The sequence below is a fragment of the Urocampus carinirostris genome, chromosome 14 (genome assembly GCF_059441175.1).
Source record: "Urocampus carinirostris isolate Australia breed hairy pipefish chromosome 14, RoL_Ucar_1.0, whole genome shotgun sequence".
Classification (NCBI taxonomy): domain Eukaryota; kingdom Metazoa; phylum Chordata; class Actinopteri; order Syngnathiformes; family Syngnathidae; genus Urocampus; species Urocampus carinirostris.
In genome coordinates this window covers 3,602,292-3,621,551 of record NC_142362.1, presented here as the reverse complement: position 1 = coordinate 3,621,551, position 19,260 = coordinate 3,602,292, and the positions used below count along the sequence as shown (strand labels likewise).

The 19,260-nt window shown below is 44.7% G+C and overlaps 1 protein-coding gene across 1 annotated transcript in view; it reads right to left on the bottom strand.

Annotated features, from left to right (window-relative positions):
• Positions 1 to 3,502: 3,502 nt before the first annotated feature.
• maoa (monoamine oxidase a) overlaps positions 3,503 to 19,260 on the bottom strand; it is a 68,756-nt gene continuing 52,998 nt past the window's right edge. Inside the window, exons 12-15 of the mRNA XM_088352232.1 lie at positions 19,019 to 19,116; positions 18,836 to 18,947; positions 12,691 to 12,753; positions 3,503 to 12,610 (exon numbers count right to left, since the gene is read on the bottom strand). Of these exons, the coding sequence (XP_088208358.1) occupies positions 12,455 to 12,610; positions 12,691 to 12,753; positions 18,836 to 18,947; positions 19,019 to 19,116 (429 nt within the window). The 3' untranslated portion in view covers positions 3,503 to 12,454. The remainder of the gene's footprint in view (positions 12,611 to 12,690; positions 12,754 to 18,835; positions 18,948 to 19,018; positions 19,117 to 19,260) is intronic.

Here is a 19,260-nt window from a genome sequence, read left to right as displayed (position 1 = left end):
AATCATGCATTGTGATTTCTGGATTTTTCTTTTTAGTTTATCTCTCTCACAGTGGACATGCACCTACGATGAAAATTTCAGATCCCTTCCATGATTTCTAAGTGGGAGAAATAGGAAAATAGCAGGGTGTTCAAATACTTATTTGCAGCTGTATCACACAAATAGATTGTTAAAAAAACATGCATTGTCATTTCTGGATTTTTCTTTTTAGTTTATCTCTCTCACAGGGGACATGCACCTACGATGAAAATTTCAGATCCCTTCCACGATTTCTAAGTGGGAGAAATAGGAAAATAGCAGGGTGTTCAAATACTTATTTGCAGCTGTATCACACAAATACATTGTCAAAAAAACATGCATTGTGATTTCTGGATTTTTCTTTTTAGTTTATCTCTCTCACAGTGGACATGCACCTTCAAAATAACAGGGTGTTCAAATACTTATTTTCTTGACTGTATATTAGGTATTTTAAAGAATGATGCCACCACACAGGACTTCTTGCCAGCTTCAATTTTTACTCGGTAACTGCTCAAGACGAGAGAGTACGGCATCCCGAGAGGGACACAAAACGTGAATCATACATAACATACAAAATAAGGCAATCTACTACAAAGATCATCTCAAATATGATGAATAAAACGTCACTGTTTCACAATGAAGGCATGACAGAACACTTCACAGACAATACCCAAACATACATTGATCTTTGGAACAAGAACAAGTAAAAAGACACAAAGTCACACCTGCCCTTTCACCCTTTTGCAAAAAAACATCACATTTAAAGGGACAGTCCGTAATATTTGATCACCGGATGTCGCTGTATTGTTTAGTGCAACTGAAAACGAAGATTTAAGTGACCAAAACGCACCATGGATGTTTATATAATTCATCTATTTTTGCTAATGACTCAAATCACTATTGTTTTTATTCAACTCCAATTTTTACCACTAGGTGGTGCTAAACAGAACACTATATCCCTTTGCAGATACAACTGAACAAAAAGTTGATTTAAAGGGACGGTGTGTATTATTTGGTGCCTCCGAGTGGTAAAAAAATATTTACTTATTAAAAGAAAATAACAATATTGATTTAAGAAACATGCAAAAATTCAAGAACTATATATACGAGCAGTTTTTTAAAAACTTGTAAGTCAGGAAAATTTGGATTCATTTAACGGTAGCTCTGAAGGTATAGCGGTCATTTTGGGGCCAAAGAGATAACAGGTTCGATTCCCGGCCTCTCGAGTTAAATGTTGAAGTGTCCTTGGGCAAGACACTGAACCGCGGCATGCAGGTAGAAGGTAGTTTTGCATGGCTGAGTCTGCTATCGGTGTGTGAGTGTGTGTTTGAATGGGTAGTGTGAAGTGTATTGTAAAGCACTTTGACTTTGCGCCACTTATTTTGGAGAGGACGCCGTTGGGCGTCGCCCCAAAATATATACGCAGAGACAGAAATATGGCGGAGAGGGAACGCTCTTTATTCAGCATTCGTTCAGCAACGATCAGAATTTGGCCAATAGATGCTGGGCTGTTCGTACTGTGTTCAACAAAATGTCGAAGTGTCCTTGGGCAAGACACGGAACCGCGGTATGCAGGTAGTAGGTAGTTTTGCATGGCAGACTCTGCTATCGGTGTGTGAGTGTGTGTTTGAATGGGCAGTGTGAAGTGTATGGTAAAGCGCTTTGACTTTGCGCCACTTATTTTGGAGAGGACGTCGTTGGGCGTCGCCCCAAAATATATACGCAACAACTTGTGATTTCTTGCAATAACATCCTGCCAGATGTCTGCACACAATAGGCTATTGTCAACTCCGAGGCTGCTGATTTACAGTTAATCCACAACAAAAGCGCTATATCAATGCAGTCCATTTACCATAATACGAGCCTCACCTAGAGGAAGCTGACATTATTATCCAACATCTTGCTGTTCTGGCTACCCAAAACCTTGCCAATGGCTGAAAATGAGGAAAAATAACGCCCTATAGTTTGTATTTTTCTTTGTGCCTTTCTGCAAGTTTATTCTGTTTTTTGATATTGGACACATGCAAAAAAAGTTTGCATGGGTTACCAGTTCGTTAGTCTGACTATTATGCACTGTTTACATCATTGTTCATCATTCATAACCTAAGAGATTTAATACAAGCAAAAGGCTCAGGTGACGGTTTTTAGAACAGGATGGAATTTAATATCTGATGTTTGGGCACTCTCGACTAATCTCCTTGCAAGTTCCAAATCCATTGAAGCCTTCTCTCTTTTTTTGACTGTCTACTAAACTTCAAATGTTGTCACGATTACCGAAGTGATTCAACTGTACCCGCTCATTTGGGGCCAACTGCTGCTGGCTTTGATTGGCTCCCTGTCCCTATTTAAACCAAGTCCTGTCAATCCCCTGTTGTCAGTCCGTCTGTGAACCTCTGTGTATACAAGGCAAGCCTTTTTCGACCCTGACTCCCGCCTGTCCCGTTTTTGCTCCTGTATGTCTCCCGCTACGACCTGTTTTGATCCCGACCTCGTCTACTCTCCCATCCTGGCTTACGACTCGTTTCCGACCCCGACCATGCTTTGCTATCCCAGTCCCGGCTACCGACCCGTTTTTCCGTCCCTGACATCGCCATCGCTGGCTACGGAAGATCCACTTCCGTGTTCGGATCACAGTCCGAATCCGAGAGCGACTTGCTTCCCGCGTCCAGCGAACACCGGATCGTGGGCGCAGCCCTTCCCTCTTTGTTTCAATAAAACTTGCTCACGACCCGTTTCTGTCCCCGAACTTAGAAAAGCTGTCTCCAATCTCTGCCGGAAGATGAAAACAGGGAAAAGGAGAAAAGCAGTCACCAATCTCCGCCAGAAGATGAAAACAGGAAAGAGGAAAAAAGCAGTCACCAATCTCCAGGAAACCAGCGGCACCAAGCGAAAATGTCAAGAAGGGGAAATTGAATCCACAGCAATAAAAACAACCCGGAACAAAAACGGTACAGAGAAAGAGCAGATAAATGACAGAAAAAATGAGGACCAACAGTCCGAGAGTTCACCAGAAGCAAAGACTCACTGGTAAACGTCACGCAATTGGGTCCTGTTTCCCTTCTAGTCCTGACAAACCTTTCACACTTGTTTTCGGTTGCACAACACTTTACAGCGACATCTTGTGGTCAAAAAATACCCACTTTCCATTTAAAAATATGTATTCATCTTATAAGTTCGTTAAAGAGAACTACACAAATGTTAAAATGTAAACATTTGGGATTAAAAGTGTTACGTTATGATATCAAAGCGACTCATTAATAAGACCGTGAAACTATATCATTAATGAGGGAGAAATAATAAACGATGGGGCAAAAATTTTCACAATTAATGTCCCAAAAATACATTCAAATGCGGCACTCACTTTAACTAAAAACAGAAAAAGGTGGTCAGAAAAATTTGTGATTTGTTGCGGCATTTAAGGTAAATCAGGAAATGTAACTGTCAATAAGTGTGCTAGGTAAATTATTAACTGCCGTGGAAAGAGCTTTAACCTTGAGACAACAATACAAGGACAATTACAGAACCTAGTGTTAGGGTCTGGCATGCCTCCGTCCTCCAGAGGGCGCCTAATCGGTTTGTAATGAGGAAAGGTGTTGTCACGGTTGCCATGGCGCCCAATTGGCCCCGCCCGTGTGGCACCCGCTGTGGTTCGTTAACAGATTGGCTTTCTGTCTATTTTAAGCTCAGCGCTCTCACGCTTCCTTTGTCAGCCCGTCAACAAACCTCCGCCCCGCAAGACGTGGGTTTCGATTGGGTCCTGTTCTTGTTGGTATTTCCTGTCCGGTATTGTTCCTGTTTATTTTGTCCTGTTTCATTTCGGTTTCCATCTTTTGTGTCCTGTTTATTATTTTCTCCAGTTTTTGTTCCCGTCTAGTTCGTCCTGTTTATTTTTGATATCCTGATTCATTCATCTACCGAGAGAGCTAACTGTGGTCATTGTGGCTGTTTACGTTCCACCGGATGTTAACGTTAGCATAGCGCTAAATCTCCGGCCCTCTGCTATCAATAAACAGCAGCTTGCACACCCCGACGGAACTTTTATCATCGCCGGCGTGCTTAAGGACTGTACTTTCCATATTCATTCAATACGTGGACTGAGCAATTGGGGAAAAAACACTGGACCATGTGTACAGTAAGATCAAACATCTAGGTTGGATCCGGCCATCTCTGTCTGTCCCTCACCCCCTCTGCACCCCTCCTCCGGGGGAAACCAAAGCCTATACAACAAGGACAGTACAAACATCTTCTTTGTTCCTTTATCTCTTTGTTTCCTTATTCTCACTATAAAATGTGGAACTGGAGTACCTTCAATAAACAAACATATGGGGAAAAAAAAAAAAAAAGAACATCACGCGTTTGGGTCCTGATTACGTTCTTGTTAATGACAGGTGTGTCCTTTTACCCCACACCTGTCCCGAATGAACCTGACCCTTCCACACGTTTCTTCCACCATCCATTTTCCATCATTCATACCACTTTTTCATTTGTTTCTGAGGTTTGGTTTTGGTCGAGTCCTAAAATTGTGATTTTGCGATGGACCCAAACGCAAGAAACAGGAAACAGGGCAAAGCGCTCAAAATAATTGTATTTAATTATAAGAGAGAGAGGGCAGCACGGCGGTGAAGTGGCATGGGAACCTCCTGCGTGGGTTCAAATCCAGCTCCAGACTTCCTGTGCGGAGTTTGTATGTTCTCCCTGTGCTTGCGTGGTTTCTTCCGGGCACTCCGGTTTCCTCCCACATTCCAAAAACATGCATTTCAGGTGAATTGGCCGGTCCAAATTGTCCCTAGGTGTGAATGAGCGAGCGAGTTGTCTGTCCCCGTGTGCCCTGCGATTGGCTGGCAACCAGTTCAGGGTGTCCCCTGCCCACTGCCCGGAGATGGCTGGGATGGGGGAATTGGCCGGTCCAAATTGTCCCTAGGTGCGAATGAGCGAGTGAGTTGTCTGTCCCCGTGTGCCCTGCGATTGGCTGGCAACCAGTTCAGGGTGTCCCCTTCCCACTGCCCGGAGATGGCTGAGATGGGGGAATTGGCCGGTCCAAATTGTCCCTAGGTGCGAATGAGCGAGTGAGTTGTCTGTCCCCGTGTGCCCTGCGATTGGCTGGCAACCAGTTCAGGGTGTCCCCTGCCCACTGCCCGGAGATGGCTGGGATGGGGGAATTGGCCGGTCCAAATTGTCCCTAGGTGCGAATGAGCGAGTGAGTTGTCTGTCCCCGTGTGCCCTGCGATTGGCTGGCAACCAGTTCAGGGTGTCCCCTGCCCACTGCCCGGGATGGGCTCCAGCCCCCCCCCGCGACCCTAATGAGGATAAGCGGTACGGCTAATGAGATGAGCTGAGATAAAACAAAGGGTCAATGAACAACTTTACTATCCAAACCAGAAAGCAAAAACCAAACCTCAGAAACAAAGGTAGAACTGGAAAAGGTGATGGCGGTATGACTGGTGAAAAATGGATGGTGGAAAACTATAATGGGTACAAGTTCTGTAAAAAAATGTCCTTAAAAGGGACCTGTCCGAATTACAAACCGATTAGGCGCCCTCTGGTGGACTTAGGTTTACCAGACCCAACACCTAACCTTCACTAAAATAAGAGTTGCTTCATCATCACAACAATTCAGCACTTGAAATCACCAGTAATTAGTAAACATTGTACACACAATCACAGATATTCACGTTTGAACAAGGGCAGGACGCAAAAAAACCCCATGATTTTCATGGAGGCTTGATGGAGATGTATGATGAGTGTAAAATAAGGGTGGGTATCAAGTAATAAGCCATTTTGGGTTAAAAAATCCAAGAAGGACAAAATGATTGATTGAATTGGGTTGTATGGATCTGCCGATTGTCTCAAATCTGATACCTCTGCAATCAATAAGGAAAAAAGATCATGTAGACCAGGGGTGTCAAACTCATTTTACCTCGGGGGCCGGACTAGTCGATTGAGGAGAAAGAAAAAAAGAGAGAAATAAATAAGAGAAAGGAAAGGAGAGAAAAAGAGAAAGGGTCAGACAATGAAAGAGAGAAAGGGGAAAAGAGAGAGCGAAGAGAGAGGGAAAGAGCGTGAGAAACAAAAAAGATATAAAAAGAAGTAGTGAGAGAGGAGGAAAGAAAGAGAGAAAGAATGACATCCAAAGAGAAATAGAAAGAGAAAAAGAGGGAAGGAGAGAAAGAGAGAAAGGAAAATATAGAAGAGAGAGCAAAAGAAGGTAAAAAGACACAGTGAGAGAAAGAGACAAAGATAAACAAGGAAAGCGAAAGAGACACAGAAAGTGAGAGAGAGACACAGAGAGAGAGAGAGACAGAGAGAGAGAGAGAGACAGAGAGAGAGAGAGAGAGAGAGCGAGAGAGAGCGATAAAGAAAGAAATACAAGTACACCCTCTTAGTGAGAGGCACCTGGCTTTGGCAACATCAAGTGGACATATTTAAACCTGCAGCTCATTTTTCTCTTGCGCTTCTCCGAGCGTCGTCTCGCGGGCCGTATTCAATCCCTTAGCGGGCCTGATCTGGCCCCCGGGCCGCACGTTTGACACCCCTGATGTAGACTCAGGTTCACAAAACTTTTTAAAGCAGAGAGCTAATTTTCATGACCAATTGGTAAATAGGGTTTGTTCTTTGGTTTTAATGTATAATAAATAGTGTTATATTAACGGATTTTGACAATACTTTGCAGAACAAAAACCCCACAAAAAAATGAGAGACTGCTGTGTGTATATATATATTATCATTATATTTTTTACCTTTTTTTTTTTTTGCCGATCTGGATTAAAAAGGGTGGACCGTGGTTTGCCCACCCCTTAGGGGACGAACTAGGGGACGGACGTTATCATGAGAGGTAACTATTTAGATCAGTGTACCCCAAACTACGACCCGCCTCCACATTTGGTCCCGAACCCCTGAACAGTCACAGAGCAGAGAGCACTTATAGTCTGGGTTCGCGTTTTTGGTTGTAAAGGGATTTGAACCCAGGTCACGGCGGTGAGGGTGCTGAATGAACTCTTAACACTGGGATTCCGGTGATATAAATGACACATGAAAAGTCATTGGGTTTTATCTCATCACACTATGTCACAGTCTTGTTCCAACGACAGACTGAGGAGATCATTTCTTCCTCATGCCATGCGGCTCTTTAACGCCACCCGGGGGAGTAAAAGCCCAACTTAAACCCCACCCCCACATTTCTATCTATCTTTTGTGCATTTCACATATTACGATGACTATAAATTTGAACAGTGCTTGAAATAGAAGAATAGAATAGCATTTATTGTCATTATCACATGTGAAACGCACAAACGAAATAAACATTCCTTTCTGGTACTGTGACTAAAAACAGTGTGATAATAAGATGCCTTTTCACATGTCATCTATGCCACTGGCGGGCCGGTGCTCAGGCAAGTCAGCTGAACTTGGAACTGTTAGGACGGTGCACGGCACGACCAGAAAGTTTCGATTTTATGAACCTACAGAATATAACTATTTTTTATTTATTTATTATTGTTATTATTTTTTCTAACTTTTGTTCCGTGAAAAATCCAGAAAACAGTTATTTGGTTATAGTGTTATTTTTGATTTTCCGACTTTGGTACTGTGAATAATCCAGAAGGGTTATTTGATTGTGGTTTTCTGGAAAACAATATTTTTTTTTACATTTAACCACCCCCTTCTACAAAGTGACCCTGGCCCCTCATCAGGAGATTACAGTATTTTTCGGAATATAAGTCAAAGTCCTTCCTGTAGTTTGGCCTGGGTCCCGACTTATACTCTGGTGCGACTTGTAAGGGAAATTATTGTCATATTATTACATCATTGAGTTTTACATTTTTTTCAACGGTACATCAATTCACATGTTATTTTCACACTAACCCGCAGGGGGTGCTGATTGTCTCCCTGTCACTATTTGAACCCAGTCCTGTCAGTCCCCTGTTGTCAGTCCGTCTGCGAACCTCTGTTTTTCAAGGGAAGCCTTTTTTCGACCCCTGACTCCCGCCTGTCCCATTTTTGCTCCAGTTTGTCTCCGGCTACGACTCCTTTTGATCCCGACCACGTCTGCTCTCTCGTCCAGAGTTACGACCTGTTTTTGTTCTCGACCACCCGCCTGTCCCATTTTTGCTCCCGTTTGTCTCCGGCTATGACTCGTTTTGATCCCGACCACGTCTGCTCTCTCGTCCAGAGTTACGACCTGTTTTTGTTCTCGACCACCCGCCTGTCCCGTTTTTGCTCCCGTTTGTCTCCGGCTATGACTCGTTTTGATCCCGACCACGTCTGCTCTCTCGTCCAGAGTTACGACCTGTTTTTGTTCTCGACCACCCGCCTGTCCCGTTTTTGCTCCCGTTTGTCTCCGGCTACGACTCGTTTTGATCCCGACCACGTCTGCTCTCTCGTCCCGTGTTACGACCTGTTTTTGTTCTCAACCACCCGCCTGTCTCGTTTTTGCACCCTTTTGTCTCCGGCTACGACTCGTTTTGATCCCGACCACGTCTGCTCTCTCGTCCCGTGTTACGACCTGTTTTTGTTCTCGACCACCAGCCTGTCCCGTTTTTGCTCCAGTTTGTCTCCGGCTACGACTCGTTTTGATCCCGACCACGTCTGCTCTCTCGTCCCGAGTTACGACCTGTTTTTGTTCTCGACCACCCGCCTGTCCCGTTTTTTGCTCCCGTTTGTCTCCGGCTACGACTCGTTTTGATCCCGACCACGTCTGCTCTCTCGTCCCGAGTTACGACCTGTTTTTGTTCTCGACCACCCGCCTGTCCCGTTTTTTGCTCCCGTTTGTCTCCGGCTACGACTCGTTTTGATCCCGACCACGTCTGCTCTCTCGTCCCGTGTTACGATCTGTTTTTGTTCTCGACCACCAGCCTGTCCCGTTTTTGCTACAGTTTGTCTCCGGCTACGACTCGTTTTGATCCAGATCACGTCTGCTCTCTCGTCCCGAGTTACGACCTGTTTTTGTTCTCGACCACCCGCTTGTCCCGTTTTTGCTCCCATTTGTCTCCGGGAACGACTCGTTTTGATCCCGACCACGTCTGCTCTCTCGTCCCGAGTTACGACCTGTTTTTGTTCTCGACCACCCGCCTGTCCCGTTTTTGCTCCCGTTGGTCTCCGGCTGCGACTCGTTTTGATCCCGACCACGTCTGCTCTCTCGTCCCGAGTTACGACCTGTTTTTGTTCTCGACCACCCGCCTGTCCCGTTTTTGCTCCCGTTTGTCTCCGGCTACGACTCGTTTTGATCCCGACCAGGTCTGCTCTCTCGTCCCGAGTTACGACCTGTTTTTGTTCTCGACCACCCGCTTGTCCCGTTTTTGCTCCCATTTGTCTCCGGGAACGACTCGTTTTGATCCCGACCACGTCTGCTCTCTCGTCCCGAGTTACGACATGTTTTTGTTCTCGACCACCAGCCTGTCCCGTTTTTGCTCCAGTTTGTCTCCAGTTACGACTTGTTTTGATCCCGACCACGTCTGCTCTCTCGTCCCGAGTTACGACCTGTTTTTGTCCTCGACCACATCTGCTCTCCAGTCCTGGCTTACGACCTGTTTCTGTCCCCGACCACAATTTTTGCTCTCCTGTCCCGGCAATCGAAGATCCACTTACAGAAGATCCACTTACATAATCGGATCGTGGGCACAGCCCTTCCTCTTTCCTCCAATAAAACTTGTGAGAAACGCTAGCGGGTCCTGTTTCCGTTCTTGTCCTGACAGCTGTGCCGAAAATGCCTCCCCTAGAATACGTCACTTGCCCAAACGTCACCAAAAATGAGTATGTATGTACTTTCCCGGGAAATGTAATAGAAACAGAGCATGTGTACCTTCTATAGAAATCACTTTTGAGCCAGTTGGAAAAAAAAAGTACTTTCGGGACAGGAACGTTGAGAAAATAATAATATTTTCAACTGAATGTGTTGATAATTTTACTTTAATATAAGTTGCACCAGTGTATAAGTCGCACCCCCGACCAAACTATGAAAAAAACTTATTATCACGGTGAAATTTATAAATATTCTTTCTTAATTATGTGTTTTCTAGCTAATGCGACGTAGGCTATGTTCACACTGCAGGAAAATCTGATTCGTTTAACTCCGCCCACTTCTTCTACACCCGACCCACGCCACTTTCGTAGGTGGTCCTGAATCTGATGCATATCCGATCTTTTGAAATGTCGAGACGCGTTCATTCGACCTCATCGGTAGGCAGCAGACGTTACTATTCTGCCTTGAACCAATCAAGAGGAAGCTAGGAAATCAACAACCACGGCGGCTGCAAACACAGAGTGTCATTAAAAACACACATTCACGGAAGATGAACATGATTTTGTAACTCACGGATTCATAACATGTTGCCCGAGTTCATTCTTAAAGAGATAGTATCTTCAAGTGGTAGTTACAATATCTAGATCAGGGGTGTCAAACTCATTTTAACTCGAGGCCACACCATAGAACAAACATTCTGTCGGGGGCCGGACTAGTAGATTCAAGAGAAAGAAAAAGAGAGATTGTCGTGTCCAGCATGGTCGCCGTGGCGACCGGCTGGCCCCGCCCCCTGGGCACTTAGTACATCAGCTAATTTGCGCGTCTGCTACTTAAGGGTGGGTTTTGGGTTTTACGGTTGCTGGCTCATTGCATTTTCTGTCTGCATTTTCCGTTCTGTTTTGCTCTGTCCTGTTTTGTTTGAGTCGGAGGAAACCTGTGTTTTCACGTTTTGAGTAAAAGCCTGTTTTTGTTCTGTTTTGTCCCGGAGTTTTGGACGACTTTTATTTTGCTAAATGAAAGTTTTGATCGTCAACGCAGATGAGTTCTCCCTTCCTGCCTCCGTTCTGGTCCGGTCCTCGTGACAGAGATAAAGAAATAAGAGAAAGAGGGAGGGAAAAGGAGGGCGGGATAAAGAAAGAGAGAAAAGAGAAGTCGTGAGAGAGGGGGGAAAGAAAGGGAGAGGAAGAAAAAAATCCAAAGAGAAAAGAAAGCGCAAAAGGTAGGAAGAGAGAAAGAGAAAAGAGAGAAAAGGATAAAAGGAAGTTAGAGCAAAAGAAGTTGAAAAGACACAGAGAGAGAAAGAGACAAAGAGCAACAAAGGAAGAGAAAAAGAGAGACACAGAGAGTGAAAGACACAGAGACAGAGAGTGGGAGAAAAGGGGTGGAAAAGAGAGAGAGAGAGACAACATCAAGTTGACATATTTCAACCTGCAGCTTGTTTTTCTCTTGTGCTTCTCTGAGTGTTGTCTCGCGGGCCGGATTCAATCCCTTAGCGGGCCTGATCTGGCCCGCGGGCCGCCTGTTTGACACCCGTGATCTAGATTATTAAAATTGGATGATTTCATAAATTTTTTCACTGCTATTTAAGGTCAACAAAAACATAGTGCCAGAACACATCCAAAAATTATTCATTCGGGGAGAGGGAAATTATAATTTAAGGGGCAGTATTAAATTCATAATCCCAAAGGTGAGAACCACCAGTAATGGCTATATTTTAACGAATTCATATTTACAATATATGCTAATGGCCTCATGTTGACGAGTTATGCTAACAGATACATGCCAAAAAGTGATGCTAAAGGCTAAATGCTAACGGCTTCACGCTAAAAAATTATGCTAATGGCCACATGCTAACGAATTAGCAAAACGAATGAGCTCAATGGATTCCGGATGGGCCAACTCAAATCGAACGGCCCATTCTATTTGAACATGTATAGTTTAAAAGTTTTGAAAGTGTAATAACAGTGTTATTACTATGTTTTTACCATGAATGTGAATTTTGGACCTCCACAAGGCTTATGCTTGTTGTCAACGATTATGGGCCCATCCGAAATGAACTTGCCAGTACCGGGGGGGTGTGGGGGGGCGGAGTCCCCCCACAGAACCAAGTAAAAAAATGACTGGGTTAAAAATGTTATGCTAACTCATAATGCTAACAACCGGGGTTATATATACATGATGGGATCATCTTCCAGATCAATCACAACTCTTACAATTGCCGCGGGAATTGTCTAGTTCTTGTTGTTATCATTTTCGAACATATTATGTAACATAATTTTGTTGGTGAGTTATTTTTTTTTGTTCTGTTTTGATTTCAATGTTGGAAATAAAAGTTTTCATTCATTCATTCTAGATTCAAATCCCACCACACAGTTAGCATTCAATGGGGAAAGCAAGGTTTAGAATGAATTAGTATTTAGGCGGACAACGCTACGGTGCTAACATCCATGAGTACTTCCTCAAACAAGCATTAGGTGTGATGTCACATATCCTCTTATGCCTGACAAAAATCGGAATTGAGTATCAAGCCCTGCAGTGTGAACGTAGCCTTACAAGCCCGAGCGATTTATATTCTGTAAAATACGGTAATCTGATTTTTTTTTTTTAAATGTAGCAACGAATTAACAGTCACTTTTTTCCCAGCAGGACTTGGCTCTCAATAAGTGCTAAATTGCAATCATTTTTGTTTTTTTTAGTGTCTTAAGATTGAGGGATGAGGCCCTTCTTGTAGGCCACCAAACCGGCGACCGCCCCCACAGACAGGAACGTGCAAACTCCCATGAACTTCAACAGGCCGCCCACTGAAGGCGAGTTCCTTTCCCAGAAGGTGGTGACGAAGGGGAGCGCCGGTACGTCCTGTTGAGATGGAAATCAGGAGGGGTGTAACTGGTACGTCACGCGGTACGCGAGTTCGATTCCCAAAAGGATCTTCTCACCTCCGACTCGGGTTCCTTTTGCCAGATACAGCTGTGGTGGATTTTTCCCATCGTGCACAGAATCTGGAGAAGAGTAAATAGAGGGCAGTGTTTATTAATCAGGCGGAAAACGTTATATAATAAGGATACAGAAATATTTAATTGTATTCCTTTACAGTTACAGAAAATAAGTCATCAAATTAAGGGTACACTTTTTAAAGATAAAGTGTCACAGTTGCCATGGCGCCCAATTGGCGCCGCCCGTGTGGTGCCAGCTGCGGCTCATTGACAGATTGGCTTTCCGTCTGTTTTAGCTCAGTGCTCTCACTCTTCCTTTGTCAGTCCGAACCTCTGCCCTGCAAGACGTGGTTTTGAGGCGGTCCTGTTTCCTGCTGGTATTTCCTGTCCGGTATGGTTCTCGTTTATTTTGTCCTGTTTAATATCGGTTTCCAGTTTCGTTCACGTCTAGTTTGTCTTGTTTATTTTCGATGCCCTGTTTTGATATCAATCCTGTCCGTCCCGTTGTTTAATATCGCTTTCCAGTTTCGTTCCCGTCTAGTTTTTCCTGTTTATTTTCAATAGCCTGCTTTGATACCAATCCTCTCTATCCCGATGTTTAATATCAGTTTCCAGTTCCGTTCCCGTCTAGTTTGTCCTGTTTGATTTCGATATCCTTATCTGATATCAATCCTGTCTGTCCCGTTGCTTAATATCGGTTTACAGTTTTGTTCCCGTCTAGTTTTTGTCCTGTTTATTTTCAATACCCTGCTTTGATATCAATTCTGTCTGTCCCGTTGTTTAAAATCGGTTTCCAGTTCCGTTCCCGTTTAGTTTGTCCTGTTTGATTTCGATATCCTGATCTGATATCAAACCTGTCTGTCCCGTTGTTTAATATCGGTTTCCAGTTTTGTTCCCGTCTAGTTTTTGTCCTGTTTATTTTCAATACCCTGCTTTGATATCAATTCTGTCTGTCCCGTTGTTTAAAATCGGTTTCCAGTTTCGTTCCCGTTTAGTTTGTCCTGTTTGATTTCGATATCCTGTTCTGATATCAATCCTGTCTGTCCCGTTGTTTAATATCGGTTTCCAGTTTTATTCCCGTATAGTTTGTCCTGTTTATTTTCCATACCCTGCTTTGATATCAGTCCTGTCCGTCCTGTTGTTTAATATCGGTTTCCAGTTTTATTCCGGTCTAGTTTGTCGTGTTTATTTTTAATACCCTGCTTTGACACCAATCCTCTCTATCCCAATGTTTAATATCGGTTTCCAGTTTTGTTCCCGTCTAGTTTGTCCTGTTTGATTTCGATATCCTGTTCTGATATCAATCCTGTCCGTCCCGTTGTTTAATATCGGTTTCCAGTTTTGTTCCCGTCTAGTTTTTGTCCTGTTTATTTTCAATACCCTGCTTTGATATCAATCCTGTCTGTCCCGTTGTTTAATATAGGTTCCCAGTTTCGTTCCTGTCTAGTTTGTCCTGTTTAATTTCAATATCCTGTTTTGCTATCAATTCTGTCTGTCCCGTTGTTTAATATTGGTTTCCAGTTTTGTTCCCGTCTAGTTTGTCCTGTTTATTTTCGATACCCTGCTTTGATATCTTTCCTGTCTGTCCCGTCCTGCCCGGTATCGACCCCATCTGTCCAATATCTCCCCGGGAATTGGTATCAATATTGTCAGTTTCTGGCTTCCAAACATTCCACGCCAGACTGCTGCCTAACGTGCAGGAATCCCCATTTCCCGTAAAATAAAAGGCTTGTGTGAGAAACGTCACGCGTTTGGGTCCTGTTCTGGTTCTGGACATGAGGATTATTTTGCAGGACTACCAAGGTTGGGTAGGGTTACTTTAACTGGATTACTTTCAATGACTTTTGGATAACTCTAATACCAAATATGCTAATAAAAGACAAAAGAAAGTAAATATAAATAAAATGATGACTCACAACACATGGTAAGCTTTCTCTCCTGGCTTTGATCTCTTTGATCTCCGGCAAAACGAACATCAAATGCGACAGAAACAAAATGAAAATAAATCCATACAGCTTGCAACATCATTTTTGCCGTTCCATGTATTCCGTTACTCAAGTTATCAAGTTAAAGTAACCCAACCCAACCCTGGTTTAACTGGAGATCAAAGAGATCAAAGCCAGGAGAGAAAGCTTACCACGTGTTGTGAGTCATCATTTTATTCATATTTCGTTTCTTTTGTCTTTTATTAGCATATTTGCTATTGGAGTCATCCAAAAGTAATCGAAAGTAATCAAGTTAAAGTAACCCTACCCAACCCTGGTTTTGCCGGAGATCAAAGCCAGGAGAGAAAGCTTACCACGTGTTGTGAGTCATTATTTTATTCATATTTCGTTTCTTTTGTCTTTTATTAGCATATTTGGTATTGGAGTCATCCAAAAGTCATTGAAAGTAATCCAGTTAAAGTAACCCTACCCAACCCTGCTTGTAACCTACTGTAGACCCTGAAATGTCACCACAACCACATTTATCATTAAAGAGTGTTATTTCCTCCTCCCATTTGAATTTCCTATTTCCAGTGCAACAAAACAGCTTGTTTGCTTGTGCAATAAACTATTTATGTCACATTTGTATTGGCCAGATAAATCTAAGATAGCGCTCATGCAAAATGCAAGCAGTGTTTGCAAAAGAGACACTTGAGACGCTCCTGTCAGGAAACAAGACGTGAAGGAGACAAACATTGCAAAACTAAAAGATGTCTATGAATTTTACATCGATGACTAAAGAGGCGAAACAATCATTTTTGGAGCAGGGGGAATTGTATTTCAACAAAGCCAGTTGTCAAGACCAGAAGGGAGACAGAGAAAGGGAAAGGGTTGCGCCTATGAAAAACGGGTCAGTAGCCGGGACAGGAGAGCAATAACGTGGTCGGGGTCGGAAGCGAGTCGTAAGCCAGGAAGGGAGAGTAGACGTGGTCGGGGACAAAAAGAGGTCGAAAGCCGGGACAGGAGAGTAGACGTGGTCAGGATCAAAAATAGGTTGAAGCCGGGGAACAGACAGGAGCAAAAACAGGTGAACGTAGAAGTGGAACTTCGTGGCGAGCGATGGCGGTGTCAGGAACGGGAAAACGGGTCAGTAGCCGGGACAGGAGAGCAATAACGTGGTCGGGGTCGGAAGCGAGTCGTAAGCCAGGAAGGGAGAGTAGACGTGGTCGGGGACAAAAAGAGGTCGAAAGCCGGGACAGGAGAGTAGACATGGTCAGGATCAAAAATGGGTCAAAGCCGGGGGACAGACTGAAGTTTTATTGGAAGAAAGAGAAAGGGTTGCGCCCACGATCCGGTGATTGCTGGACGCGGGAAGCAGGTCGCTCTGAACGCGGAAGTGGATCTTCCGTGGCGAGCAATGGCGGTGTCAGGAATGGGAAAACGGGTCAGTAGCCGGGACAGGAGAGCAATAACGCGGTCGGGGTCGGAAGCGAGTCGTAAGCCAGGAAGGGAGAGTAGACGTGGTCGGGGACAAAAAGAGGTCGAAAGCCGGGACGGGAGAGTAGACGTGGTCAGGATCAGAAATAGGTTGAAGCCGGGGAACAGACAGGAGCAAAAACAGGTGGGAGTCAGGGTCGAAAAAGGCTTGCCTAGTGTTAACTAAGGTTCGCAGGACGGAAGTCTTGTAGTCAGGCAAACAGATGAAATAAAGCCTGGCGATAGTGAGGAACATTGACTGTGTTTTATTGGAAGAAAGACAAAGAGTTGCGCCCACGATCCGGTGATTGCTGGACCTGGGAAGCAGGTCGCTCTAAACGCGGAAGTGGATCTTCCGTGGCAAGCGATGAAGGTGCCGGGAACGGAAAAAGGGATCAGTAGCCGGGACAGGAGAGCAATAACGTGGTCGGGGTCGTAAGTGAGTCGTAAGCCAGGAAGGAAGAGTAGACGTGGTCGAGATCAAAAACGGATCGTTATTCGGGACGGGAGAACAGACGTGGTCGAGATCAAAACAGCGTAGCGGGAGACAAACAGGAGCAAAAACAGGTGAGAGTCATGGTCGAAAAAGGCTTGCCTAGTGTTAACGGAGGTTCGCAGGACGGAAGTCTTCTAGTCAGGCAAACAGATTAAATAAAGCCTGGCGATAGTGAGGAACTGCTAGTCAACATGGTAATTGAAATGAGATAAGAGGGTATCGCATGATGCTAATGATGTTAGCCTGGCCACAGGTTCTCACTCTTTCTCAGCCGAAAGAATGAAGATTCTGTCAGGACCAGAACGGAGACAGGACCCACTTGTGTTGCGTTTCTCACAAGTTTTATTGGAAGAAAGAGAAAGGGTTGCACCCACGATCCGGTGATTGCTGGACGCGGGAAGCAGGTCGCTATGAACGCGGAAGTGGATCTTCCGTGGCGATCGATGGCAGTGACGGGAACGGAAAAATGGGTCAGTAGCCGGGACAGGAGAGCAATATCGGGGTCGTAAGCGAGTCGTAAGCCAGGAAGGGAGAGTGGACGTGGTCGGGGACAAAAAGCGGTCGAAAGCCGGAACGGGAGAGTAGACGTGGTCAGGATCAAAAACAGGTCAAAGCTGGGGGACAGACAGGAGCAAAAACAGGTGGAAGTCAGGGTCGAAAAGGCTTGCCTAGTGTTAACTGAGGTTTGCAGATGGACTGACAAAAGGGGACACATAGGAGTGGGTTTAAATAGGGACAGGGAGCCAATCAGAGTCCGAGGCAGTTGGCACCAAAGGAGCGGGCACAGGTTATTCACATCAGTAATCATGACACCAGTTTATTGCTCCAAACATGTGATGCCCGGAATTTGGGACAAAAGGGATACATGAGATATAAATGCATTGATAAGTGACTCTCAGGTTCTAGTATTGCAGCATCAAAGTGAATTAAAGGTGGGACGGAAATTTTCTAGTCAGGCAGACGAAATAATGCCTGGCGATAGTGAGGAACTGCTAGCCAACCTTGTTATTGAAATGAGGTAAGAGGGTATCGCATGATGCTAATGATGTTAGCCTGGCCACAGGCTCTCACTGTCAGCCGAAAGAATGGAGATTCTGACAAGTTGCACGGACTGTTTCTAGGCTTTTGGGAATTAAGCATGAATATCATTTGTCATTTGTTCACAGCAAAGAGCCAAAATAAACTATGACTGCTTTATGCCAAATTCTCAAACAATCAAATCAGATGCAGTGTGCCTGTCCTGTCTTGATTGCCTAAGTGAAGTCACCTGCGGGCAATCGTTTGGCGCGCCGGAGCACGCTCTCTGATTGGCTGACGTTCTCCTCTTAAGCGGTCAGCGTCCAGGGAAGGACGTCAGACCGTACTTCTGTATTCCTGTGTGTTTCGCCAGATTACCAACTACCAAAGACAGCTCTTGCTTGATTCCTGCCTGCCTTCTGATTTTGACCTGTTTCCGTTCTACGTTTTCAAACTGCTCCCCCGCCCTGGCCATCGACCTGCCCGCTAAGCTGTACCGATTCCACCTAGCTGTCACGGAACTGCCATTCCGTCCGAAGCGGCTGATAACTGACAGACGCCGGCGTCCAAAGCCAGTTCCGACAACTCTTTCTAATAAAGATTCTTTTGAAACAAACGCAATTGGGTCCGAGATTCCGCCCTGGTTCATGACAGAAGGTCAGACCGTTCACGTTTATACTAATACTCGATCATAAATCACTGGAGGGAAAACTTTTGAGTATCACATCGGATGGTCAATGTGACCTCCTGTGTGGGTCCCACATTCCAAAGACATGCATTTCAGGTGAATTGGCCGGTCCAAATTGTCCCTAGGTGTGAATGAGCGAGTGAGTTGTCTGTGTGCCCTGCGATTGGCTGGCAACCAGTTCAGGGTGTCCCCTGCCCACTGCCCGGAGATGGCTGGGATGGGCTCCAGCCCCCCCGCGACCCTAATGAGGATAAGTGGTACGGCTAATGAGATGAGACTTCTTAATTAACAATTTCGATCCCTGATTTTTGTGATCTGGCTAGATTTTCTTGTGCGCTGAGAATGTGCGGGCAGTGCGCGATTGCGATTAGCTCTTAGCTATGCAAATGAGCTATTAGCTCCCTTTTTGACAACTTGTCTGTTGTTGAATTGTGCTTTTTGTTTTAGAAAAAATCCACATTGAGTTATTTTAAACAGTAGCCTTTTTAAAAACTACATTTCAGTAAAAATTCCACTGTTCTAACATGATCCGATGTGTGTTCTGACCTCCCGAGCGGCCCTCTCCCCAGCTTGGACAGCTCCCTCCATGTAGCCACTCCATTCAGTGGCCGTTTCGGTTCCTGCAAAGTACAACCTGCCCACCGGCTCTCTTAAAACCCTGCAAGGAGAAGACGCAGAGGCGATAATGGATCTTCACTAGGGACGTAGCATGTTTCTCCAATGTCTTACCTTCCAAACTGGGTGAGGATGCCAGGTGGGAAATAGGCGGTGTAGCATCCTCCCGAATACTCCTCTTCACACCAGTTTTTCTCTTCGTAGTGGATCGCCTGCAGGGTTGGGTAAAGTTACTTTAACTGGATTACTTTCAATGACTTTTGGATGACTCCAATACCAAATATGCTAATAAAAGACAAAATAAACTAGATGTGAATAAAATGACTCAATTTTGTGCAGGCTTGGGGAGTAACGGA